This window comes from Mya arenaria, chromosome 5 (assembly GCF_026914265.1).
Source record: "Mya arenaria isolate MELC-2E11 chromosome 5, ASM2691426v1".
NCBI classification, from domain to species: Eukaryota; Metazoa; Mollusca; class Bivalvia; order Myida; family Myidae; genus Mya; species Mya arenaria.
In genome coordinates this window covers 77,311,323-77,338,548 of record NC_069126.1, presented here as the reverse complement: position 1 = coordinate 77,338,548, position 27,226 = coordinate 77,311,323, and the positions used below count along the sequence as shown (strand labels likewise).

Below are 27,226 nucleotides of genomic sequence, written 5' to 3'. Positions count from 1 at the left end.
AGATTAGACATGTCCAGTAGGGCTAGGTTTTACAAAAATGTGTCAGAATTTAGATTTCAACCATATCTCAACATTTTAAATATTACTAAATTTAGAATGTCGGTGTCCAAATTGCGGCTATCCTCACATAGATTAAGCATTGAAACGGGACGATGGAATAGACCGCAATCAACGCCCCTAAATGAACGTAAATGCACTGTTTGTTCCTTATTAGAAGATGAATACCATTTTCTACTAGAGTGCACATTATTTAATGAACTACGAATGCTATTTATACCTAGGTATTATAGACAACATCCTAGTATGTACAAATTAATTGCGTTGATCAATACAGAAAATGAAACTATTTTAAAAAATCTGAGTATGTTTATATACAAGGCTTTCGAACTTAGAAATGTTGCATTATATCCAACATAAGTATGTGTGTGTGTTATATGTGTATATGTATGTGTGGGTGTTTATGTATATGTATATGCATATAAAATATGATCACATATATACCAGTAATTGTATTGTTAAAATTGTGGTTATTGTATGTTTTGGTATGTTAAATGTTGTCTGTAGTGCACGAAAGGTCATACATATGTATGACTATTTACACATGTTTTGTACTTGTCGTCATTTTTGTATGATATTCGGCCACATGGGTCTATGATCTTCTGGTAAATAAATGATCTGTCTGTCTGTCATACATGTTATGAACGGAAATGAGCAAAACAAGACTACACACTTTATGTATGGAACTCATACACTAATGAATAACTAAGAGTAGTCTTAATGGACATCATAACCTAAACTGTACACATTTGTATTTTCCAACTTATCGGTCATACGGTTTACCGCGTATATAGCCTGACAGGCCCCATAGCAACAATAGCTTAAATATAAAAAATAAAACCTTCATTTTCAGCAAATGAAAATGCAGATGGACACTCATTCAGTAATAGACTTAAATCATAAAGAATTTCACTTTCGCGGGTATTTAAAGATCCGCCTACTGTCACACATCTTATACACAATACCTACGTTGGATTTTTCGCAGCGCTCACTCCGCCCATTCTTAATCATTAAGAATTTACTTTAGGTCATGTAACTATTACTTCTAATATTATCTTTACTTTAATAGTGTTCTGGATTATATGAGTGGCTTGTTATAATAACTTGAGCAGTCTTGTTACAAGGCATGACGACCATGACCATATTACCAGTTTATACGTTCCTTTATCAATAAATCATTATTGTTTTCGTATATTCTGTGAAAGTCTTAATCTAACTGATTAAGGGAATGATTAATACTATTATGAATGCATTTTCTTGTGAAATTACGTATTTGTTATGTATTTCCGATCCTTATTGAGATTTGTCAGGGAAATGAAAGTGGTATTTCATTGTTCCATTCGATAATTTTTCCTGCTTTTAAATGCATTCATCCATCTGTTTGTTCTATTAAAATGGATTCTCCCGTAAGTCATCGTATTCAATTGTTTCCCTGAAAGATTGATTCAAATTTATTTGATCACCATAAGAAAATGAAAACTACAGGCACGCCTGGTAGCTGAACATAAGAGTTTTCAAGCACCATCACTATATTGCCAATCGACCTGACCATAGCATATTTGTGGATAATAAAATTGGTGAATTGAAAACAAAATGCATGTAGATGATATCTAATGTATAAGGAAGTACGTACCCGACATTTACTTGCTCTGGAAATAAGAGGTCAATTACATTAATTATCATAAAGTATGAAGTGTGATCCTTTTAAGTTTCTAACAAACGAAAGTTATATGAAAAGAGATACTAGTATGCACATGAAGAATGGTTTTATAACGAATTTTTAGATAATAGTTAAAATAGTATATAATTATTATGTTGCATTGTAAATATAACTAATTCACGTACGTAGCGATTGGTAGGGTAATGGTTGCGGTGCGCCGACATTTTCGTCATCCGTACGAGTTTCCACTTCTGTGAATATTTCATAAATATTAGTACATAAACACATTACGGAAGAAAAGCTTTAGAAAACATTCGCCAAGATATACATAAGATACATTTTGATATATATTTCATCGTTTCTATGTTGGTTCGTCCCTCTTCCTAGGTCAACTATCATAATGAAATATATCAATATTTACCCAATATATTAAAATGATGGTAAATATAAATATTAAAATATTTACCCAATATATCCTTTATGCTCTGATAGTGGCTTACGTCCGTAACTGGCCTTGAATGATGCACGCAAGTCAAGTACCTGTGAAGTAATAAACGACTTATATGCAAAACATCTATTAAACATACAGAGGACTACCAAATGGTACAATCTGTAATGGCAGAGTGCTGCAAATAACTTATGTAACTTACTTCAAATGTAGTTTCTAGTCCAAAAATATTCTAACACGTACCAACATTATAACAACAGAAGAAACAAACTCACATGTCCACCTCTTTTGCTCTCGAATTGGAATCTGAAATATAAACAAGCTATATTGCAGTAAATGGTTTTACAAACATTATACGGGCTTCTTTTTTACTGATGATATACTAACGAGTACTACCACCAACCACTGGTGAACGAACTGAAGGTAGACGCCTTTTAAATATGTATTAGTCGGAGTTAAAGGAGTAAAGTTGATATAGCACAATTCATGAATACTAAAAATGAGCTCAATGTAATCAACATAACAAGATGCAGATTTATACTTACTTTTATTACGAAAACCACAGGTGCCACACACGTTGCTGAGAGAAACCTTTCGCCGAATGCAATATACAAGAAGAACAGATCCAATAACCATAGCAATGATACTTCCTCCGACAGAAGCACCAATAGTTAAAGTGGAATGTCTTATTTCTGAAATGTCAAAAATATACAAATACATTAATTACAAGCACATCAAATTAGACCTTAGCTTTACGGTCGCAACTATCCTTGGATGCCGTCAGTAATAAAAGCGATGAACGCATCATCTTAATAACCATGTATTCATGTAAAAAAAAAAAACGCTGTGAAACGGCTTACTACCTTTCTTTAATTGAAATCGTTCCGTTAATTCTCTACCAATACCATTCCAAATTGTTAACTGGTATGGTCCATAGTCCTTTTCATTTACTTGAGTAATAATAAGTGAAGTCGACAGTCCGATGGTCGAAATGACATATTTGGACAAATTTGCAGTAACTTCCGTGCAATTCTCGTTTCCAACGCATTTTTCCCAAACAAATTGCCATGGTAAAGGTATAGGGTATGCATAAGCAGTGAACGATAACGTCACATTTTCATTTAATGGACTATAAAAAATGAGCTTCACATTCCCATCGTACGGGCGTCTGACCGAACCTAAAGAATGGAAGAAGACCGGATTGCTTGGTGTTCATGATTGGAATACATGCTATTGGTGATGTTTTTTTTTCAATATATATATATATTTTGATAGATAGATCAGCGCAAGCACAAATGACATCCAAAGTATGACGAATGCAGTCTGGAATTGATTAAGGCAGTAACTGAAGGAGCAACACTGTAAACGCCCTGTATTTGCTTAGAAGTCGTATATTTTGAAGAATCATTAAGTCATATATACTGAGTTTTTTAGAGCATTCAGAAATAAATTTTACACACTATACAACAATGTAATCTTACAGGTAACAAGCAATTCAAGTATGTCTTTTGACGGGTGATCGCGGTTGTATCTGTTTGCACTCGTACACGAGTAGAGACCGGTATCTAAGCATGACAAACTAGTTGTAGTGTGCGTCAGATTGCTTCCATTATTTTCCACTTCCAGTATTTCGTCGGCTTTAGCGATGGTTATTTCAGCATTAGAGTTACTATCAACCACACACACTAGTACTGCTGTGTCGTTTTCGGCTTTGGTAACACTATTTGTGTACTCCGAGCCTATAACAGCAAAGTCTTTAACCGTTGATTTGTCTGAAAATGCATTAATGTTTATTAACGATTATTACTTTTCTGTTATTATTCTATAATATGATACTTATCATAAATCTGAAGTGATCACATTTCGGACGAAAACATAGAGGATATCTGTTGATTTTAGTATAAGATCGTATTTTATTATTATTATATTTATAGAATACATATTAAAAAATGTTTTTTTTTATGATCTCGGTGAAACAAAATATGATAAAACACTGAAATCAACAACTTTTCTGTCTCTTTTTGCTTGTTTTTGGAGATTTACGTTTTTTTTTATAATTCAATGTACAAATTACCCCTCTTTAAATAACCCTTTACTACCCATGGGACACACCTCACGCCAAGTTTTGATTGCTGATGGTGTAAACTGTCGTCACTATGCTGGCTCGTGAAGAAATAGTTTTCCAATAGTTTCCTTATAATTTTGTTTTTTTTCGCGTTTTCCAGTGCAAACATATAATAAACATTCATAGACAGGTCGTTTACAAGATGGGGGTGAAGACCACGCATCGTCGGGGACATCACGTTTGACGTATGGTGCGGTATTTTAATTTATCGGTCAATTAGTGTGTGAGTTTCCCGGCAAATTCGTATTACAAAGTCAGACAAAGATAAAAGAAGAAGAAAATATTTTGAATAGATGCTATAAGGATGAATTTATGTTCGGATCTTTATTTTCGTCTTATGGTATGTATGGAAGCAAATGTTCGGAAATTCAGCTTAAAAAACTTTTGAAAAATAGAAATGCCATCTGCTGTTATTTCGATGATAAAGAATGAAAGAACACGTAGTATGTATGAAAACAAAGTATTCACATCAACTATGCTGCTTTACATTATTAGCTTTAAAGCTGCACTCTCACAGATTGAACGTTTTGACAACTTCTTTATTTATTGTCTTGGAACGAGCATATTTTTTTGCGAAACTCCATGAAAACCAGTTATATAAGACTGCTAACAAAAAAATAGATTGCAGATTTTTATATTAAAGTTCAAAAATGATATTTAATACATTTTCCTTGAACCGTTAGAAACGGTTTAAGCCATAAAACATTAATTTTCGAACGGAAATATGGAAATCTACGATCTGATTATTGTCAGCAATCTTCAATCATTGGTTTGCAGAAATTTATGCAAAGAATTGCTCTTTCCTAAGTTATACACTTACAGCACACATGTAAACGCAGCGTTCCGCAAATGCTTCCATTCAAATGAATCTCTTCAGATACTACCATTTTACTTGTGAATGTACATGTATAAAAGTCTTCATCAGACCTCTGAACAGACGTGATTTCAAGAGAACAGTTCTCCCAACGTAGGTTGTTCGAGGCTCTTGTCCATACCACTGATGATTCATGCGGAGGGTTGCCATGGTTATATTTGCATTTGAACGATACGTTACTTCCTTCCAAAACATTCAGTTCCTTCACCATACCTTGGCCATCTAAACATTGAATGAATGTTTATTGTAACTGCAATCTAAAATGCTATCAATGTCAACTGAAGGGATGATTTAAGTGGAAGAAGTTTCAACATTAGGATTAATGATTATGAGGCGCAATGGTTCCAATATATTTTAATGTTTGTGAATGGAATTACGTAACATTTGCTCATTCGCATTTAGTTATTCCGTCGTCGGTCGAATCAGTTATATTTTACGGGTTATTCGTCTCGGTGCATATACCACTTCTACTTGTATCATTCCCAGAATTACCTTTCTGAAAATCTGTTTCGCCATTTGTACAATCAAAATACGTTGCACCATTCTCTACATTATGGATGGAAATAATAAAAAATTGCCATGACGGAATGGATGAAGATCATTACAAATATATCGACAAAAACATATGAGAATATCTTATTAGCAACATTATGTTTTTGTGCTACAATATAGGTAAGAACAAACGTTAAGGTATTCAAACCTTTCAAAATAATCTAAGTTGTAAAGTTGCGTAACTTACTTGGAAGATTTATTGTAAAGTTAGATTTCAAATTTGACAAGTTTTTGTCACAAGTTGTAAAACAATTGATTATTCCTCTGCCAATCATCATTTCGGCCGAAAAAGTAGCTTTAATATAGCTCTTGAATCCACTAGCCGTATTTTCTGTCCAAAACATTGAGGACTCTTTCACCAACTGTGTGGTATTGGTCGACAAATTCACACCGCAAGGAGGATTGGATTCCATCGTAAAACAAGTAACGTCAATTGACTGTTTAGTAACGTTAGATGAAGCTAAGGTAAAGGTCATAATCAGTTCAGTCGGCGAATCTAACAACAGAAATGTAGAGCAACTGAATAAATAGTTATGGATAGGAAAATATGTAAAGGTCCAAATGCACGATGAACGTTATTATTGGAATTATACAGCTTACATAAACTTACACTTTATGTTTAATGTTTTACAGGTGAGTTCCATATTTTCGTAAATTGTAGCTTTTCGACGACAACACATTTCCTTCCCATTCCAATTCTTGTCTATCTTCAATATAGAAGCTTTACTGGTGTAAGTTTTTGACGTTTCGTTCAATAAATCTTTTTGAATAGCATCAATGGCTTGGTTGTCTACCAATATTTCAATCACCGCTGGCGGTCGTACATTTGACACATCGCAACTAACTGTCGTATTTTCATCGTAGATGTATTCTGGCATGACCAAAATAGGGTTCGAGCCTTTCTCTAATGATAGACAACAACAGTTGATCCATTCATACCACAACGTACAGAGACGACTAATGGTCGCAGACTACTAAATACATTTTCTATAGACAATTTGCACGCGAACTAACACTGAATTTTAGTGCTTAGAGCGTATTGACCCAAACACCATATATGTGAAAAAGTATCACATGTGAACTAGACAGTTAACGTTAGAAATGACGTTATTTAGAAATAACTTATATGTAGTAATGCTTTAAGCACATATGTTTTAATACGCAGTTATATTCTTGGAGGAAAAAAGTGCAATTACCCATGTAACACAATTTAGCTGAACTATTCAGGTCGTGTACGTAATCATCGTCAGAGACGTTGCATGTTATAACATCGCCGTCATGGTTCCTCCAAGTGTTTGAGTCTAGTACAACTGTATATACCCCTGAATTCGTTTCGTTCTTTAACATTGTAACTACTTTGCTTCCAATGGAAAACGTCACACGAGGTTTTCCTCTCGTACGACTTGTGTTGCAATAAATGGTAGTGTCTGCATTGCCGTAAACACAACCATCCCGTATGGGTCCAATAAGCTGCTTATCTTAAAACATGAATAAAGTGCTTGTTAAGTAAGTACGCACAATGTGATCGCTCAGTCTTAAAGAACAAAAATAATCGAGACTTACCTGTCACTTGTATGTCCAACCAGTTTGTTTGAGATAAAAATCTATGTCCACATTTCAAACCGTAAGGTCCAGCTTTATTCTCCATAAAATTGTAGATGGTTAAAGTGTACAAATAGTCAGATATTTTCTTCTCTTCATAAAGGCCATGTCGCACGGGCTGTGCAGGCCATTTCAACCATGTACGTTCATTGTTCGAAGGGTTCTCTTTGGCCAATATAAAGTCAGAAGGGTAATAAGCTATTTCAACATTTGTTCCATATTTTAGTTCCGGGGAAAGTAGCACCAGATTGCCACACTCGGGCCTGATTTCTGAAATTACAGATATTTCAAGGTATCCTTTACTATTTCTTCACTTTAGATGCAGAGTTTCATAAATAAAGACAGAAGGCTTATGAGGAATCCTTGACCTACGCCTATTAACATCATTGTACTTTAAATACGATGCAATTATATATTTACACGTTTAAAATTACCAATAAGCATACTTATATACTAAAAGTAATATACATATCTAGACATACCATGTAAGTATAGCTTCACAGTGTTTGTTGAAGATTTGCCGTTTTTATCGCTACATTTAACATGCAATTTTGAATTATTGCGAGATTTATCCGCAAAGAACATCATAGTTTGATAGTTTGGCCCATTGCCAAGATTTTGTAGAAAATGTTCCTCGATGCCTTTTACTGTGTGTTCACTTGTTACGTCCCACTCATTAGTATACTTCCAGACAATGTTTAAGATCCATTGATGACGAGGGACAAATTTCAAGGTGATGTTTCTGTCCACAAAAGTAGGCTTCATAAGTGTCAATGACCCACACGAGCCGGATGCATCTCCAACGAACACTACAATTAGAAAAGTTAAAAAAATAATATTAATAAACAAACAACATAGTATAAATATTTTGTTTGCTAAAAATTTGATATCGGCTGGACAGTCTTCAATAAGAGAGTCATTAAGCATCCATTTCACGATATCGATTGGGACTATTTAAACCAAAGAAAATTAAAGAAGCAAAGTCAAACACATATCTATGATTATCTTAAAATATATTGGGCTTAGATGGGAAATATTATCTCATGCACTACATATAAATATACAGTTAAGAATATGAAGGGATAGAAATACGAGATGAGATTTAAGAAAATCATCAAAGGTAACATTTAAATATATAAATCTAAAGTGCTTACCAAGGCAACAAAGAGCGTAAAATTTGGCGTCCATTTTGTACGCACATTAATTACTTGAATATAACTATTTTACATATGTTTTTATCATTATCTTCACCAATATATGTACAGTACAAATGCTTACTAATTTATTTAAACTTAGCCTTCACGGAAGTTAAGTACTTTCACATTCTGTCATTGTTCTTAAAAAACAACAACAGTTGCTTGCTATGAATCACGAAGGCTTGGCGTTTGTTTATATGGATTTTAATAGATATTGTTAACTTATAACTCACCAAAGACCCACTTTTCTTTTATTCATAATTTTATTAAATTTTCAGAAATACGTCAAATTTACCCATTCTTGTACGTCATAATTAAAAGAGTTTTGTCATAAAACTTAAAACAAATACATATACAATTGCTTATTTATTCACATTTAAACGTATATGATTGTTTTGTTAATTTACAGGAAAGGAAATTGTGCTTACAGAAGTATAAAATCAAGCCGTAGAAATAAATAAAATAAACGTTAGCGCTAAAACGAACGTGACCGGTTACGGGAGCTGAAAATAATACGAATAATAGTATTATTATAAAAAAAAAACTATCCGCAACATTTAAGTACGTTCATTGACGAATAGTTGTACTAACTTTCTAGAACATCGACCGTTATTAAGTTTTGGACAAACGTGTTCACTTACCTTAATATAATATGTAAATATATGTAAGCAATTGTAAAAAAATAAAACTTTGAAAAGGCATTCCTTAGAGTTCCATTAACACTTAAGTATTTAAAAGTGTGTGTGCGCGGATAATTTGGCATTGTGTAACCTTACTCATATTAGAAATTTTCGATTATTGTCCGATAGTAATATATATGCAAAAAGCTACAGAAACATGCTCAGTAGCAAAAAGTTTAAACATAAACCCGGTTTAGTGGCAATGGGCAAACGCCAAAGACATAGAACACAAATTCACAAACAAGAAACATAGAACAGCACAAAACTCTACAAACAGCACAATTACAAACAAAACAGCACAATCAGTAAATGGAAATGCTTGGTCCGATTCGATTACCGATAGCATATAGAGTCTAATTTTCAAACACTAACCATTACTAATGTAACGTGCGACGTCACAAACAGCAACAGATCCCTTCAGATAAAAGCTTGCTCGACCCTGAAGGGGTCCGCTGGTCTTTACATACACTACATTTTCGATCCACACAGAGCCCGGGCTTTGCTAATTTGCATATTACCAACTAAGTAAACATACGTTCTGAACGTACTTCCGTATATAACGGAATGTTATACTATGAACGCACATCCGCCGCCTACAGCGGACCGTTACACTAAATAGAAAATCTGTTTCCGGATATAAATTTGAGGATCTTTCGTCATATGGACACGAAAATTGGTATAAACTGGAAATCGTATTATTTTGATGCAAAACTATTAGAGCTGTCTCGGATTGCTTGCTTCTTTTTATCGAAAGGTATTATAACAGTATCGGATTGACTGAAACTGACCATTTACAGCTATAGTAGCAGAGTCAGATAGACTGAAACTGTTAATTGACATCCAGTATAGCAAAGTCGAATAGACTGAAACTGTTTATTGACATCAAGTATAGCAAAGTCGGATAGACTGAAACTGTTCATTGACATCTAGTATTGCAAAGTCAGATAGACTGAAACTGTTCATTGACATCTAGTATAGCAAAGTCAGGTTGACTGAAACTGGCCATTTACAGCTATTGTAGCAATATCGGAATGACTGAAACTGTTCATTGACAGCTATAGTAGCAGAGTCGGATAGACTGAAACTGTTCATTGACATCTAGTATAGCAAAGTGGTTTGACTGAAACTGTTCATTGACATCTAGTATAGCAAAGTGGTTTTGACTGAAACTGTTCATTGGCATGTAGTATAGAAAAGTGGTTTGACTGAAACTGTTCATTGACATCTAGTATAGCAAAGTGGTTTGACTGAAACTGTTCATTGACATCTAGTATAGCTACTGTTCATTGACATCTAGAATAGCAAAGTGGTTTTGACTGAAAATGTTCATTGACATCTTGTATAGCAAAGTGGTTTTGACTGAAACTGTTAATTGACAGCTATAATAGCAAAGTCGGATTGATTGAAACTGTTCATTGACAGCAATAATAGCAAAGTAGAATTGACTAAAACTGAAAGTTAACATTTGCAGTTTATTAGCAGTGGCGAAGTGACTGAAAATGTTCATTGACAGTTATGTTAACAATGTGGGATTGACTGAAACTGTTCATTGACAGTTATAATAGCAGTGTCCGATTGACTGAAACTGTTCATTGACAGTTATAATAGCAGTGTCGTATTGACTGTAACTTTTCATTGACAGTTATAATAACAGTGTCAGATTGACTGAAACTGTTCATTGACAGTTATAATAGCAGTGTCCGATTGACTGAAACTGTTCATTGACAGTTATAATAGCAGTGTCGGATTGACTGAAACTGTTCATTGACAGTTATAATAGCAGTGTCGGATTGACTGTAACTGTTCATTGACAGTTATAATAGAAATGTCGGATTGACTGAAACTGTTCATTGACACCTATAATAGCAGTGTCGGATCGATTGAAACTGTTTTTGACATCAATAAATAGTGCAACACTGTCATCGCAACCTAGCACCAGCTTTAACGTTGACGATATGCTATTCCAAGAGTAATATACACATATTCGATTCTACCGTAAGACGAAATTGACTTTTTTTGACACATAAATGCATGGATATCATTACACTATTGTTGGCTCAAATAGTTCCATGACACACAACCGTTATTTTGTTGATGTTGCAATTTGTCTCATATCCCTTTATTGTTTAATCTATCTTATAGAAGTTCATGGCAGTATCCTGGTTTTTGTTCTCTTTACTAATTAGGATTTATTGTTTTTCTCCTGTTGGATATGTACAATTGAGCTCAAAGCCTGTGGTGAAAGTAGCGTCTACAGCAAGGTAGAGAAATGCCAGTCCGATCTCTCGTGGCTCGCCTAGACGGTCAATTAGCTGCAAAGAAATAAAGGTGCGAGATCAGTGTAAATGATAACGACATGTTTTATTTAATTGATGTAATTTGTGTTTTTGTGCATTATAACGTTGAACGACTCTGGTATAATGTATGTGTGGTCTTGATCCTTGTGTCTTAAAAGGTGGTCATCGTCGTTAAGGCTAAGGCTGTAAGGCTTGTTCCAGTACACTCTATTAAATTGTCCGAGAATTAGAACATTCATATCGATACTTTCTTAAACCGTTCGACCATCAAAGTTTGAAAAAAGCAGTACGAGTTTGACAGAAACTGTTCACTGTTTGCGAAAGGGAGTAACTCTAACTACAAATGCGTCCCATGCACAAGTCCAATACTCACTAATGCCTGGGATTTGAATTTGAGACTATAGGCTATATAATTACAATTTCCCATACTCACTAATGCCTGGTGTTTGAATTTGAGACAATGGACTATTTAATTACAATATATAGGTTTTACAATAATACAATTGAAACTACAGAGAAAAGTCCAGCAGTCAAAACAATATGCGTATAAAATTGTTTAGATGCACAATGAAAGGGCTCGGAAAATCACTGGATGAAAAAACATAGAAACGACCACATATGCTTCAGAATAATTTTAACAGTAAAGGAATTAAAGCCTTGGACGGTCAGTGAAGCACGAATTTACTAGGAGTTGAGTTCACATGGGTGTAAACCAGTTTATGTGCACACAACCTTACACTAGTCTCAACATCTTGTTTCATAAGCCTTGTTAAGTTCTGTGATTTCGCGAGATGACTATTTCAGTGAGGTTTGATATATAAATAGCGTTCTGCAGCAATGGACACATTCAAGTAGCCAGAGTTACCATGTACCATGTTCATGTTAGCAAAAAATGTACATGAAACGAGTATGTCAACAAAACAATTCTTTAAGTTACAACGTCTAACGAGGGGATCTAACTAACCATGCTGCTTTTCAACATTTGCATGACATCTCCAGGGTTTGGCTGGGCATCCACATAATCTTCCACCAACGGCGTACGTATTGTCACAGGTGCAATTCTAAAAAGTAGAAAGAACAAAAAGGATAAGTTTAAATGATAAAGAAAAAACTTGGGTTAACTATCAATTTGAATAATACGTTCGTATGTGTCAATATCTCTTCAATCTCTTATCTACTAGCCATTTGGTAATGTTTAGATAATCGTCATGTAGCATGTGAGGTACCTTTTCTCTAAATCCATTCAATAAGATTACTGTTATTTGATTAAGAATTATAGGAATTTATGTTCGCCATTTTATATCAAGTGTATCTAGTTTTACTTAGAAAGTAAGTGTTCCGTTGTTAAACTATTAACAAATTATTTTGTGACACTTTTTTAAATTATATTTTGTGAGAAACACGTCGGAGAAAGATGCGAAACCACGAGGTCGGGGCTACACGGATTCCGCGGTTCCCAAATGTTGCTGTGAACACATTAGCTGGTCAAACTGTATCACCTCGTGGCAGTTGTTCTTCTTTGACGTCACTGCCTATTCAAGTCCCGCGGTCCCGATGGTGTTCCCCCGCATGTTGTGGTTTTCTGGTATAATACCACCAGTCAACATCAACCGTATTTGTAGCCATACGGTCAACTTATAAAGATAAGTATTAAAAATGAAATTAAATCATTTCTGAATTGAACTAGAAGGATTTGAAGCAATGCTGTTAAAAATGCAGAACATTTCAAGTTATGATTATAGTGTTATTAATTAGGTGATTTCATATTGGCCTAGTTATTTGTCCGACGTTAGCTGTATTTGCCTGAGCCCGAAAGCACTGTACATTGTAAGGAAACATGTTGTAACGTTTCTTCCCTAACTAGCTCGGACACGCTACCTTAAATTAAACTATAAACCTATTCTCGGACTGCATTGTCCCAAAAATTAAGTATGAAATTAATATTATATACACGTGATTGACAATGATTGCTTACAAAACCGAATGATTAGAAATAATTGGTATGGTTCAAGAATCAACGTTCAATTATCCCAAAAGCAAGAACGAACAAACAGAAACAATACAACAACTATGCTATAACTTCAAACAGGACCAGCATACAAAACGCTTATAAACTAATCACAATATATCAGCGAAACCCACAGTCCTAAATGTATAGCCTTTACGGGGAATCAAACCATTGACCCTGTTCCGTCTGTATCGCAATGATCCAGGCTTACTAAGAGGCCAAAAAGAAACCCCACGGATGTCCGAACCTGGAAACTAGAAGCTGAAGCGCAATGCTTCACTTAAATTCTCCTAGCCTCCAATAGTTCAGAACCCGCCCTAAACAGTACAAAAAGATACTTCAAAGCTTCCCTATATATTTTTAACTTGATGTTCTCACATCGGCGTCGAGACACGAACTACCTATTTCTATGCCTTTCGCTTCTTATATATCCTAACATCACGTGACCAGAATGGAATGGTTCATTTTAACAAATCCTATGGGTGAAACCATTATATATAACTAATGTTACAGAGTAGGGGTGTCAAGTTTATCAAACTTACGAAAAAGTAGAAAACTATTAAGAATACAACTTATTCGTATTAATTAATCATTTACTAGCTAAATTTAGACATTTAATACTAAAACCATAACATTAGTATTAAATACACGAATTCATCATAAATAAGTCATAGCGATAAAGCGAAAATCAAATTCTCTATAAAATTCACTAAAACAGAAATGATTATTTTCCGGGCTCCGGACTACATGATTCCATGAACATTACAATGTCTTTTCGTCTGAATTTTGCAAATCGTTTGCCAAACGTCAAATGTTTCACCTTCGTCGTCCATTTTGTCGGCGTACAAAATGATAATAGTCGTAAATTCCACCAACGGGTTAAATACAACTGTTATATCGAACTATACAAAGTGGTGCAATCATTCAATAGATTCAAGTATTCCAAATAAAATTATACGAAGCGCAAAAATTTCAAAACAGTCGGAAAACGGAAAACAAAATTGCTACCTTTAAAAATAATTTCGAGCATATTTTTCATATTAAGCGAGTTTCGACAGCCAATGCAAATGGCTCATTTCTCAAATCCTATATTAGGCGAATTTTGTAGCCAATCAAAACGGAGGAAACTCATTTTAGGCGAGTTTTGTTGATATTGACCGTGTTTGGTAGATATTGAGCGAATTCTGGCATATATTGTCTTCAATTGTCTGGTATTGATATCGCAATTGTCTGTCTATCTCCGCAAATACGTAATAGTTGATCAATAAAGTGTAGTAACGCTGGCTTTAAACGCAGTTGTAAGTCATATTTCACCGTTTGGGATTTTGTCTGCATGAACGTTAGTTAAAAATGTGAATGTATAAAAGAAATTTATATATTCTTTATTCATTATTCAGTTCGTTAATGGCGTTTTACCAACGACGTACTCAAATATTTAATTGTTCTAAACGTTTGTATAAATATCTATTTTGAGCAATTTGTATCCGTTTGATTACGAAAATGAATATTAAGTTATATTCTTGCCCTGACAATAGTTCTGTTTGGCTTTGCAGCCCTGATTATAGTTTTGTTTGGCTTGGCAGCCCTGAGAATAGCTTTGTTTGACTTGGCAGCGCTGAGAATAGCATTTTTTGGCCTGGCAGCCCTGAGAATAGCTTTGTTTGGCTTGGGAGCCCTGATAATAGCTTTGTTTGGCTTGGCAGCCCTAAGAATAGCTTTGCTTGGCTTGGCAGTTTTGAACAAATCATTGCTGGACAAGACCCTGAAAATAGCATTGTTTGGCTTTGCAGTACTTAAAATAGCCTTGTTTGATTTGGCAGTCTTGAAAATAGCATTTTTTATTTACCATAATTGCAATAGCTTTATTATGCACATTTTATAAGTTTTCAATGGTTCAACACACTAGAAAATATCACTTTTTAAGATATTTTAATACTTATTTGCTAAGCTGTCATTAGGACAATGTGTTGTAGTATTGAAGTAATTACTTCATATTTATAACATTGATTCATATTTAGAATCAAATATATTGTCGTACGAATTCATTTCTTTTAAAAAGTAAGTAGAAAAAGGTCTTTGATTCATTTATATCATTAGTTGCACTAACATTCGGGTTTAATTTATGTCGGCTGCATTAGTAAATCGGATGATAAGCAATAAAGTTGTTTGATTCCTACTGAGTAGAAATGATTTTATTTGTCAAAGGTAATAATTCTTCAAAGAGTTTCTGTTTTTATTTGCTGTTATTGTTATTTATTTGTAGGTATTTTTTATATTAAATTCGCAATACTATGGTGAAAAACTACAAGACAAAGTCCAACAAGACAAACACGTACAATATCAGTATAAACAATGTTTTAGGACCCGAAAAGACACAAAAATACTTACAAACTGACAAACAGTAAATTATGGAATGTCCATTCATGGTTAAAAAGCACGAGTTCACTAGAGCACGAGTTTACTGAATTTCAAACCAGTTTATGTGCACCCATCCTCACACTTTACTCTGTTTGATTTGTAAACTTTGTTTAGTTCTGTAAATTCGCGACATGAATACGCTCATTCGCATTCAAATGATCTCTGCTATAAGTCATATCATGCGTATACTTTGAAGATATTTAGCGATTACGTAATGTCATGGAAACAGTCACGTTATAACGGTCACCATGCTCATGTTTGCTAAAAAGTGAAAATGAAATGAGTATGTCAACAAAATGTGTCTCGCTGGGCCACGTTTACGGATGGATTCTAACCGACGAAGCCTTTCAACTTTTACATGATTTTTTTCAGGGTTTGGTTTGGCATCCAAATATTCTTCCACACATTGCGTACGACGATTTAAAACTAAGGTTTTAACTTTCAATTTGAATATTGCGTAAAATATGTGTCAATATTACTTCTTTCTTATCTAAAAGCCATATAGAAATGTTAAGATAATCGTCATGTGGGGTAGCTTTTCGTTGGCCCTTCAAGTTCAAACGTGTCTGGGTTACAATTATTCGAGCCTTCGTCCTGTTCAAAAAGCTTTCATACCGTACGACATCAATCAAAACATTTTCCCTACTATTTCGTCTATCGAGCACTCGTCCACTATTAGCATCGTTATTTTTAGTCACATAATGCATATGCTTTATCAACAGTTGTCTGGTAAGATCGTTTTTTTCGAATCAATATTTACGAGAAGTACATATATATTTTAAGAACGGGAAAGTAAGACAAAGCTTATTAGGATTTTTTTTATCATATAATCATGTTCTTGATATTGTGATCTTATGCCGTACACTCATGCGCACAGTGGTCAGAAATTGGCTCAGTGTGATCATTATTTGATAAGCTTATAGAGAGCTGAATCTTTTACCTTCTGTACCCTGTGTGTAGGAATGCGTATGTTCGAGAGAGAAAAATATAGCATGAAAGCATGGCAAATCCTAAACATTTTTTAGAAAATGTCCTTAAAATGCCTTTTACTGTGTGTACTCTTGTGTCGTCAAAGTCTCATGTCAACTTCCAGACAATGTTTGAGATTTTTCGATGACGCGGGATTCAATTCGTGGCGAAGTTTCTGTCCACACACGTAAGCTTCATAATTGCCAATGCCGGACATGAGACGGATGCATCTCCAACGAATACTGCAATAAGAAAAGATAAAAATATAGAAAATAAAAACTGTATAAATATTTCGTTTGCTAAAAATCTGGATATCGGCAATCCCAACATCATTAAGCATCCATTCTACGATATCGCCTGAGATTATTAAGCCCAAAGAAAATAATAGTAGCAACCTCGAATGCATATCTTTATATTAATATTTTAATAAGTTTGGCTTGGAAGGAAAATGTTATCTCGTTTAGTTAATATACAGTTACGAATATAAAGTGAAAGAAGATATAAGAAAATCATCAAAGGTAACACGTTTCTATATAAAATTAAAAGTCTTATCAACGCAACATAATAAAACGTAAACGCTGGCGTCCATTTTCTACGCACAATCATTGCTTAAATAGAACTATTTTACATATGTTATTATCATTAACTTTAATTATATATGTACAGTAGCTTTGCTTACTTAAACTTTACGGAAGTTTACTACTTTCACATCCTGTGCTTGTTCTTTGAAAACAGGAGCTTGCTATGAATCACGTAGGCTTGGCATTTGATTGTGCGGGTTAGTAAAAATTGTACCCTAATGTTCTAACCAAAGGGCTCAATATATTCCACACTTCTTCGTCTTATCATTATTGTATATAACTGTCACAAATACGTCACATTGTCCGATTCCAGTGCGTATAATTAAAAGAGTTCCGTCATAGAATTTAAAACAAATACATATATAGTTGCATAATTGCTTATTTATTCACATTAAACAGTATTTGATTGTATTCTAACTATAAAAGATTGTGCAAACACGCTTATAAAAACAGGCGTACAAATACATAATATAAGTAAAGTAAGTGTGTGTGTGTGTGTGTGTGCGTGTGTGTGTGTGCATTTTGTTCGACGTGGGCGTGGTTGGGTATGTATGTCCCTAAATCGACTTTTAAAATAACATAGAATGATGATATCTTGATACTTTCAAATGAATGTGTATGTGCTGATATCGACTCTACGTGAAAAACAAATGAGAAAATTATGATGAGTTTTCCCTTAGCTTCAGGCCTAATACAACCATTTATTTGCCATGGGTAAACAATAAACTAAAATGTGATGATTTGGAAGAACAACTATAATTTCAGGTTTGTATTGATTTAAACTGTTTATCTATATCAGTCTTAGCTGTGTCAAATTGATAAAACTGACAACTTTTTATTGGCAGCTGTAATTTTATTGTCGGATTGATGGAAACTGTTTATTGACAGCTGTTTGAGCAATGGTTGTGTAATTGTAGATGTTCATTGACAGCTGTAAAATTAGTGTCGAATTTATTGAAAATGTTCATTGCCAGTTATAATAGCGGGATCGGATTGATTGAAACTTTTCTTTTCCAGCTATAATATCAGTGTTTGATTAATTGTAAATGTTCATTAAAAGCTATATGAGCAGAGTTTGAGTAATTGTAGACTGTCATCGACAGTTGTAATATTACTGTCGAATTAATTGATTATTGCCAGCTATAAAAGCAGTGTCGGATTGATTTAAACTGTGTTTTGACATCAATCAATAGCACACAACTCTCATCGCCATCTAGCACCAGCTTTAACGTTAACAATATTCTATCCAAGATTCATTTAGACATATTCTCCATTCTGAAACATGAATGATCTTTTTGTTCTCACTTGTATGCATAGCGTTGTAATTGACAATTGTATATTTTGATATAGTACGTGACATGAATCATATAAATGATATGCATTTTATACCTAATTGTAAAGGAGCTTATGTGTACGTGACATGAATCATATAAATGATATACATTTTATACCTAATTGTAAATGAGCTTATGTGTGATGAGGCCCGACATCTAGTGGTACGAGACATATCCTGTAGATCTGGATGACAAACGGGCAGAGGTTTCTGAGTTTTCCCTAGAAGGAGGGTTTTATCTCAGTTTTTTCTCGGCCAGTCGACCACGTCTGTAAGCTCCATTTTTGTCAGGTATGTTGTTAATAAGACATACTTTGCTCATGTTGCAAGTTCATGCTGTAAGTAGTATTCGGTTTCTCAAATCGCTTCACTGAGACTTCCAAAATAATACCATTGAAAAGTATTGATTTTGTTGTTTTCTATAGGATAGGAGGTTATAGAATGGTATTAAGGGAAAGCGACCCTCATATTTACAATCAATAAATACACATGTATAAGAAACATCAATTTTTACTGATAAATCTTCAACTACATACTAAATAATGCATATATGGAAACTATTTATTACTGATAACAAGATTGTAACCGTGTATTAAATATCAAAAAGCGCAAAAATATTAAATGATTGGTAAATGCTAAAATATTTACAGCGGTCTACTTTAGTCTCATCGGGTAGAAATAACGTGTTTAATGCCCATTTCTTTCATATCAAACTCCGTAGCCTTCATAAAAACCATTGTTTTAGACAATTATTCCCCTTGTTTTTGAATATTTAAACAATATTATTAATTGTGATAAATTTTATTTGGGAGTAAGAGTACATATTTAACAATAACAAATGACCAATATTAAACAACGTAGGGTACGTTTATATATTGTTACGATCCGACCAAAAGCAACAGAGGCAACACAATCTAAACAACAACAACCCTCATCCAAGTCTCTCTCTTTGTCAAAAGAATGCGAGAAGTCTGGGGAAATATTTCCAATGCACATTGATTTGATTGATCCCTAACTCGTGCATGGCCTGATTTGACTGGACTGATTTTGGAAGATCCAAAAATCAAAAGAAAATTCTTTGTTTGAGTATTCCATGAACCAATAGCTTCTGGTAAGCAGGTTGAAGCATACATGATTGTTGAAAGACATTCAGACCCTGACTAAGTCGTAGGTAAAGAACCAACACAGTTTGTAATAAATCCTCAGATCCTTTAAGGCCAAGCAAACATATGACCAGGCATGGGTGTTTCTTCGGCCAAACTATGAAGTACCGGGTCAATATGTTCTGAAAGTAAAATATATTTAAGATAATGATATTCTTCGAGTAAGATCAAGAATTTTCCGTGTACTTCTGTGTGTCTGTTGCCGTTGAAAATAATTTACTTTTGTTGCACATCACATTTCCATGTTGCGGGCATCTGCAGAAGATCTTACACTGTGGCTGTCAACACTATTCTGATAAGACCTTAAAGTTTCATAATTTGTCTACATGTATTGCCATTCAAAATCATCTACCTTTGTTGCACAGTACATGCTCATGCCGCGGGCAGCGGAAGATGACCCAATGCTGGATATGTTCACAATGTTACCCTTGCTCTTACGGAGATGAGGAAGACTGAACTGAAACAACAAGATACTACATTGTAAACTACAAAGTCAATCCCAGTAGCCAAACCTTGAAATAATTCTGTTTAAAGGCAAAAGGTTCAAGGCCTTATTGACGAGATGCACACAGCGTTACAACAATCAAAAGTCATATGTAGATGTTTACCTGATGTTAATCAAAAAATCGTACATAACGTTGTATTTTATTATAGAAACAAAAGAGAAACTTCCTAACGCATATCCTTAACTGCATGCTACTACTAGACAGACAACTTCGGATACCACATTCGTCGATAAGAAGACGATGTTGTTCCAAGACAATGGTGAAATGCAGATCAATTACACAAGTAGATGCATTTAATACCCACTCATTTCAGCTTGATCTAAAAGATGAGGTTTGTATCCTCTCCACCATCGAGTACCGAAACTCCTTTATTGTACTTAGCCAAAATAGCCAAAATAATGAATAATGCCAAGTTTTGAATTTCAACGTAACGCGTACAACTCCATTGAGAGTAATATTACGGTTACTGCTACTGCTTCTGTTATTACTACAGCTACTGCTACTGATACTGCTACATCTACCGGTCTTAATGAAGCAAGCACCTTGCACATTGTGTAATACGAAATGAGATTGAGGTTGAGAAGGTCCCGGAAATCCTTCGGAATGACGTCATCAATAACGTGAGCGTGTGGAGCTAAAATATATATACATATAAACCTGTTTAGAGACACCAAAGTGGGGCAAAAACGACATTGAACAAAAGACACACATGTGCTATCACCTCGCAAACATCAAAATAGCTATAACAATAAATAATTGCATTACAGCTGTGGAACACTTAGACAATAGTTTACTTGTGGTTTCAACTAGTTCATGTTTCTAAAATCTGACACTTGTTATTTATCAATAATTATAAAATAAAAATGCACCAACAGGCATGCATAACAGGCTTATTCATGAATCAAGCCAGTAAACAGTGTCAAATCTAACAATTTACGGTGTATTTATTCAAAGACAGCCCTCTGATCGCTTAAAACATATTCAAAGTTTTGAACTTTGTCTGCAAAAAAATCTGATAGAAAAGGCATTGTATAAACCAGGTGGAGAACAATACCATAAAACTTTAAAATACTCATTTTGATCAGATATAATAAAAATCGAATGGGTGATAAAATTGTGATTTTATAGCCATTTTTCGAATGTTGGAGACAAAAAAAAAATAGCGATCGAATTAAGCAGTGAGAAGGCAAACAGAAGAACGAGTTTTCTACAACTTCAAAAAAAGGTCAGCCTACCATATCCAGCATTGTTGACAAGCAAATCCAGTTTCCCGAAATTCTGAATAACGCTTTGTACTCCATTCTGAAATGAATGATTACATAGCAGAAAATATGTTTGCAGACAAGCAAAACTTAACTTTGTTTCCTAGTAAAAATGGCATTCTTCGAAGTTTGTTCATTTGTATATAAAGATTCATGACGTGTCCATATCAACCGGAATTGAATGAACTCTCTGGCGTTTTTTAAAACATTTCAAATTAGGTGAAAACTAAAGTTTGAACAGTAATTACTGTGTAGGTTTAACTTAGTTTAAGATATCTTGAATTTGGACAAAGCATATCCAACAGAGAGAAAGTTGTATTGTAACCTTCATTTCATCGTCATTCCTCACGTCACAGTGGATATATATAACGTTGTGACATCCCGATGCTAAGTCTTTTCCTACTGAATCTGAAAACGCCATGACATTATTTTAGTACAAGGTAAATACTCTTCCGTTACAATGGCCGAAATCACATATTCGAATATGAAATACTAAAACATTTCAAAGCTTTAATAAAGTCACAAATCGAAAAATAAATGATGATTGAATGTAAAACATTGATTTTATATATGTTTTGCAAAATACCTTTAATATCAAAAACAGCAACCTTGCCTCCTTCTTCGACTATAGACATAAAAACAACCTTAAAGTTAGAAATACACTATATTTCTTGATCATATAAACCTCTATGATATTCATTTTTCATAGAAAATACTCAAATGTCACGTGTCTGAATTATTTAAATTTAAGTATAAAAGTATGTTTTGTTATTTGTAGTTTGTCCATTAGATACAATGATGTTATGGTAATAAACTCCGCTCGGCTGTTGTCGCTTTTTCCATACAAGTCGTGAAATAAAGTAACATATATTGTCTACAGAATGTGTTTATTTCAGTTACCTGATTATGGAACCAAAATATATGTTTTGCTAGAAGGATGATTATTAGAAGGAATAATAAACGTCTTTTACCTAACACGTCTACGCAACCTCTACCAATGCCTTGGCATCCCCCGGTTACTATGGCAACTTTGTCCTCAAATCGTAATCCTTTTTTCTCCCGCACTGACATGATTTAACCCAATTTAGTTTGTGTTTGTATTAACGCACACTCACTGTTACCCACTTACAGAACGAAAATGTTATCGTATAGCATAGTATATGATCTGCTGTTTGCTCCAACCCAAATACATGACATAGTAAACTGATAAAAATGTGATCAATGTTAATACATGTACATTGGTTTATAGACAGTGATTACAAAGTGTGATATTAACTACGGTCGCATATATCTGACATTTCATAACTTTTCATTTTTCTTCAACTGATTTTTATTGTATAGCAAGAAAAGTAAAAAAAAGGGTATCACGAATTCTGATAAAAATCTTAGCAGGAATTTGTACATGTGACTGAAATATTTCAGCACAAACTATAAGTCATTTTTTCGAAATAGTTTCTTGAAATGTGGTATCAGATATTGCCATCAAGGCATAGTTAACTTTCCATTTGTTTAGTCGCTTCCACCCTGGCCATTGTTTGTATTATCTAGAAGTACTACTGTAACAAAATAAGAGTAATATGATAATTATATGTGATGTCTAATTTACGTCTTTTTGATGTAAGGGAGAAAACAAGCAAAACAGCTTTGACTAAATTGACGGGGTTAACTTTCTTGGTCCTTTCAATCCGTTACAAAAGTCACTCAGTGGGAACACTGGATCATTCCGTTCTTTGGTTTCTAGGTTAAAACACCATAATTAATACATTTGTGAATTTGGAATAAGAGGAATAAATAATAAAAGTTAGTCAGTTAGTTCTAGAATCTAGTATTACTAGTATTTTTAGTACAGTATGATAAGGTGTTTAATTGTAATAATTTCATTTGAGAAGTTATATTTAAGAAAGTTTGGAATTTTATAGTTGCGACATCTTTAAAGTCAAGATAGTGATGTTGGATGTTAATGGTATAATTAATATCAGTGAACTCACTTATCTAAGATGTTTTGCACAAGTTGTATTTTAATATTTCAGTTGGTCTTATCACTCCATTGATTGTGATAGACAGAGTCTATCAGCGAGGGTCTATAGGCAGTGTGGCCTTCAGCCGGTGAGTTTATACTTGATGTGAAATGTGTTTTTATCTGTTTTGTATAAGACTTTTGTATTATTTAAATAAGAATATACTGTTGAATAGTGCGGCCAATAGAATAGTTATTATGTAGTATCCATAATATAGCGACTTCAATGTGTACTCTTGTGTTATATGCTCACACTTATGTACTTTCATAGCTGTGGATTAATTATATAGACTTACATAATAAAGTTCACTGAAACTTTTCGTCGTTATTGAACCCTACCTAGCTAGGTCGTGGTTATAAGTACTTATATGAAAAACTACAGAAACAAGTATAGTAGTCGAAAGTTTGGATATAAACCCGTTTAATGGCATGGGTTTAACGCCAAAGACATAGAATAAAACAACAATCAGGCCTTGTTAACAAAGAGCGTTTTAAGTCAAGGCATAACTCTAAACTTATCCATCTCAGGACAGGTCAAGGACCTCGGCGTTATCGACATTAACATGTTCGCAAGGCTACAAACATAATAAAGTTTTGATTCAACAATTTAGAACCTCTTGTAGCCGTGCCGCTGTTTAAATCAGGGAAATCCTAACAAATCATTGAACATACCTTGTTGAAAATATGAAACAACTCGTACAGGTTGACATGGCTGCTGACCTTCATTTTTTTCTGTTAAAAAATGACCAGAATGAGGCGAACAAATAAAACTCCTTTAAAATATAAACATATGCGGGTGTATTTCTTAATGATGTATGCAGGCAAAGCGACATTTACACATTAGAATTTGAAATGAAATAATTCAAGAACCTTGCACAACGATTTTTAGATTGAGGAGGTCCGCGAAGTCCTGCAGAACAACAACATCAATAGCGTGAGCGTGTGAAGCTACAAATGACTTGGAAAATACAAGCCCTATTCAATATATATTTTAGTCAAACATCTTCCAAAATATACCGAGAACGAGTTATAACGAGTGCTTTTATTCAAATGTTGAAAACAACAACAATTTCAATACATTTCTTTATTTAGATGTCAAAGGACATTCTGAAAAACAGATATTTATACAAACGTCAACTAACCAAATACATGGTTAAAGACAAAAAATCTAGTTCTTTAAACGTCTGAGTTACTATGTTTATCTCTAAGAATATTGCACACCTGATAGAAAGATTTACCCGCAGTACAACCATAACTAGATGTCAATGTTTTAAAAAAGAAATCTGAACTCGTGTTCCAGTCAGTGTTACTCAATGACCGTTTCAGGGCGTTTATCGCATTATTATTTAATATAGCTATTTTGATTTGTAAATAGATTGTTTGTGGTGTCTGAACGTTTAACTCTCTTAAAGTTTCGTCTGAGCCCTGCCTTTTACCTTTAAACAGGGTGTGTATATTACTTGTAATCTACTGGGCTTGTCCCTGTAAACCGCATTGCATTATCGACCCCGCATCGACGTCACCACGACTTAAAATGCGCTGAAATGTAATAATGGACATGCGATGGAAGTGGTTGTAATTCTTAGTTAAATCCAGATATTGTCCGGGTGCCATACCGTACCCCTTTGCGTACTTTTAGCGTGCTCTGTTTGAAGCAACAATACGCGGGCTACAGCTTTCCTGAGTTTAAACTAGTGCTGATTACATAAGTAATCACTTGGCTATAGGGGTGGCAAGTAGTACAATTAAATCTTAATACACTAGAGCCATCTTGGATAAGATCATGTACAAGATTAAACTATCAAATTAAAACGGTATCTAGAAATTGGCTTATTTATGGTTGCAACTTTGTTTACGGTTCTTTGATAGCAATTGAGGAAAAATGAATCTGCTAACATACTTGTCTGAATTATAAGCCAATACTCTACCAGGTAGGTAAACTGAAGAGATTTTTTGTATGAAATTGAAAACAAATATCATCTAGAATTTGATACCATATACTGTCTTTGAATTCTGTATTGACTTCGGGTCTACTGGGTACGTTGATTTTGCGGTGTTTTGTTTTCCACCTGAATGTAATAAGTAAGTGTGTCTCGAATGAATCCTTCTATTTGAAGTATAAAACTTGGGCACTTTGATTTTTTATATTACGGACCTTGTTCAGGCCGTAACTGTGAACACACCACATGGTTAAAACATCGTATGAAAACGGAATGTCTACGCATATTTCAGACATCTTACAGGCGGACATCATCGATTTACGTTAATTTGCTTTCTCGAAACCTGTGCAATGCGGCAAAAAGTAAATGCAAGATGACTACATAGACACTAGATATACGTATGAATAAACAGCCCAAGCATTTAGCGTAAATATATGACAACTTTGAGTCTATGATTCATTTTAATTTGTCTCTATTTATTGACCTACCGGATAGTTCTTAATGTGTATAAGCGTATCTATATCTTATTCATATACGGTAATCCTGCGCTTGGTTTTGTAGCATTAGTCATTTTAATTTAAGAATAAAATATTCATGTCCACTTTAGAAATGTTAGAAAAATCCATCATTTTGTTGACCTATGATGTAAAATCATGTAAGCACACCTAGAAATAAATTAAGATAATATGACAATGTGACATAGTGCACAGTACTAGCATTATAACTCTTGGTCACATCTTTTCAGAGGTATATCCTCTTGTACTTGAATTTTCTTGTACAAAGCATAACTTGGAAACTACTAGACATGAGTAAAACTGCACATAAATAGATGGTAATGCGCAATTGTACACAGCGCTTGAATCTTGGGCCATTTCATGCAAAGTGATCTTCCCTTGTACTTTGATTTTTTTTTCAAACAAATTTCATCTTATGTACCAGTATCTACTCTAATATTTTGAATTAACTTTGAATATCGATTGATAACAATGTTCAATTGTGCACGGCGCAGAAAAAACTAACTTATGGGCGCTTTCTTGCAAATTGTCTCACCTTATGTTAAAACATATTTCATTCAAAACCTTATTTGAAAACTACAGAATTGCATTAGATAACAATGTTATTTTCTGGTGATACCAATAAGATGATATCTTTACAAAATTCAGCTCCCGATAAGGCGGCTTTTTTAAAACATTTTTAGTTATATTCTATTAGCTTAATATCATTTTTATTATCATTTAAATGTATTTGAACATAAAAGGAATTAATTAAATTGCATAGACAAAAGACAGCGGTATGGGTAAATTGGTGCTTAGCATTACAACTCACAAATCAAATGTTTTCACTTCGGCTTTTCACTTCTGTTAAGATAATTGTTTCCAATATAAATAATTAATTTTCAAATGTCAAGACAAAAAAAGGTACATTTAAAGAACTCTTGTCAAAGAACTTCCATGTCAAATGTCAAATAAATATTTTTTTGTCATTTCAATGTCCACAAGAAATCTATTTTTTATGGCCTATTTTTCAATGTTTTCCAT

General features: G+C 33.9%; 3 protein-coding genes across 3 annotated transcripts; all 3 read right to left on the bottom strand.

The window, feature by feature from the left end:
- Window positions 1–340: 340 nt before the first annotated feature.
- Window positions 341–7,217, bottom strand: LOC128235982 (uncharacterized). Its single transcript, XM_052950766.1, has 12 exons — window positions 6,913–7,217; window positions 6,327–6,620; window positions 5,904–6,212; window positions 5,111–5,386; window positions 3,647–3,937; window positions 3,029–3,343; window positions 2,711–2,857; window positions 2,441–2,471; window positions 2,184–2,257; window positions 1,903–1,968; window positions 1,691–1,706; window positions 341–1,489 (listed from the first exon to the last, which is right to left on the bottom strand). Exons 1-12 carry the CDS (start codon window positions 7,061–7,063, stop codon window positions 1,447–1,449), a joined length of 2,013 nt encoding a protein of 670 aa, XP_052806726.1. The 5' UTR covers window positions 7,064–7,217; the 3' UTR covers window positions 341–1,446.
- Window positions 7,093–8,557, bottom strand: LOC128235981 (uncharacterized). Its single transcript, XM_052950765.1, has 4 exons — window positions 8,473–8,557; window positions 7,801–8,127; window positions 7,434–7,588; window positions 7,093–7,194 (listed from the first exon to the last, which is right to left on the bottom strand). Exons 1-4 carry the CDS (start codon window positions 8,504–8,506, stop codon window positions 7,093–7,095), a joined length of 618 nt encoding a protein of 205 aa, XP_052806725.1. The 5' UTR covers window positions 8,507–8,557.
- An 11,150-nt stretch (window positions 8,558–19,707) lies between these two features.
- LOC128233799 (17-beta-hydroxysteroid dehydrogenase 14-like) lies at window positions 19,708–22,802 on the bottom strand. Its single transcript, XM_052947653.1, has 7 exons — window positions 22,703–22,802; window positions 22,318–22,356; window positions 22,057–22,139; window positions 21,705–21,771; window positions 21,012–21,103; window positions 20,316–20,420; window positions 19,708–20,085 (listed from the first exon to the last, which is right to left on the bottom strand). Exons 1-7 carry the CDS (start codon window positions 22,800–22,802, stop codon window positions 19,864–19,866), a joined length of 708 nt encoding a protein of 235 aa, XP_052803613.1. The 3' UTR covers window positions 19,708–19,863.
- Window positions 22,803–27,226: the final 4,424 nt, after the last annotated feature.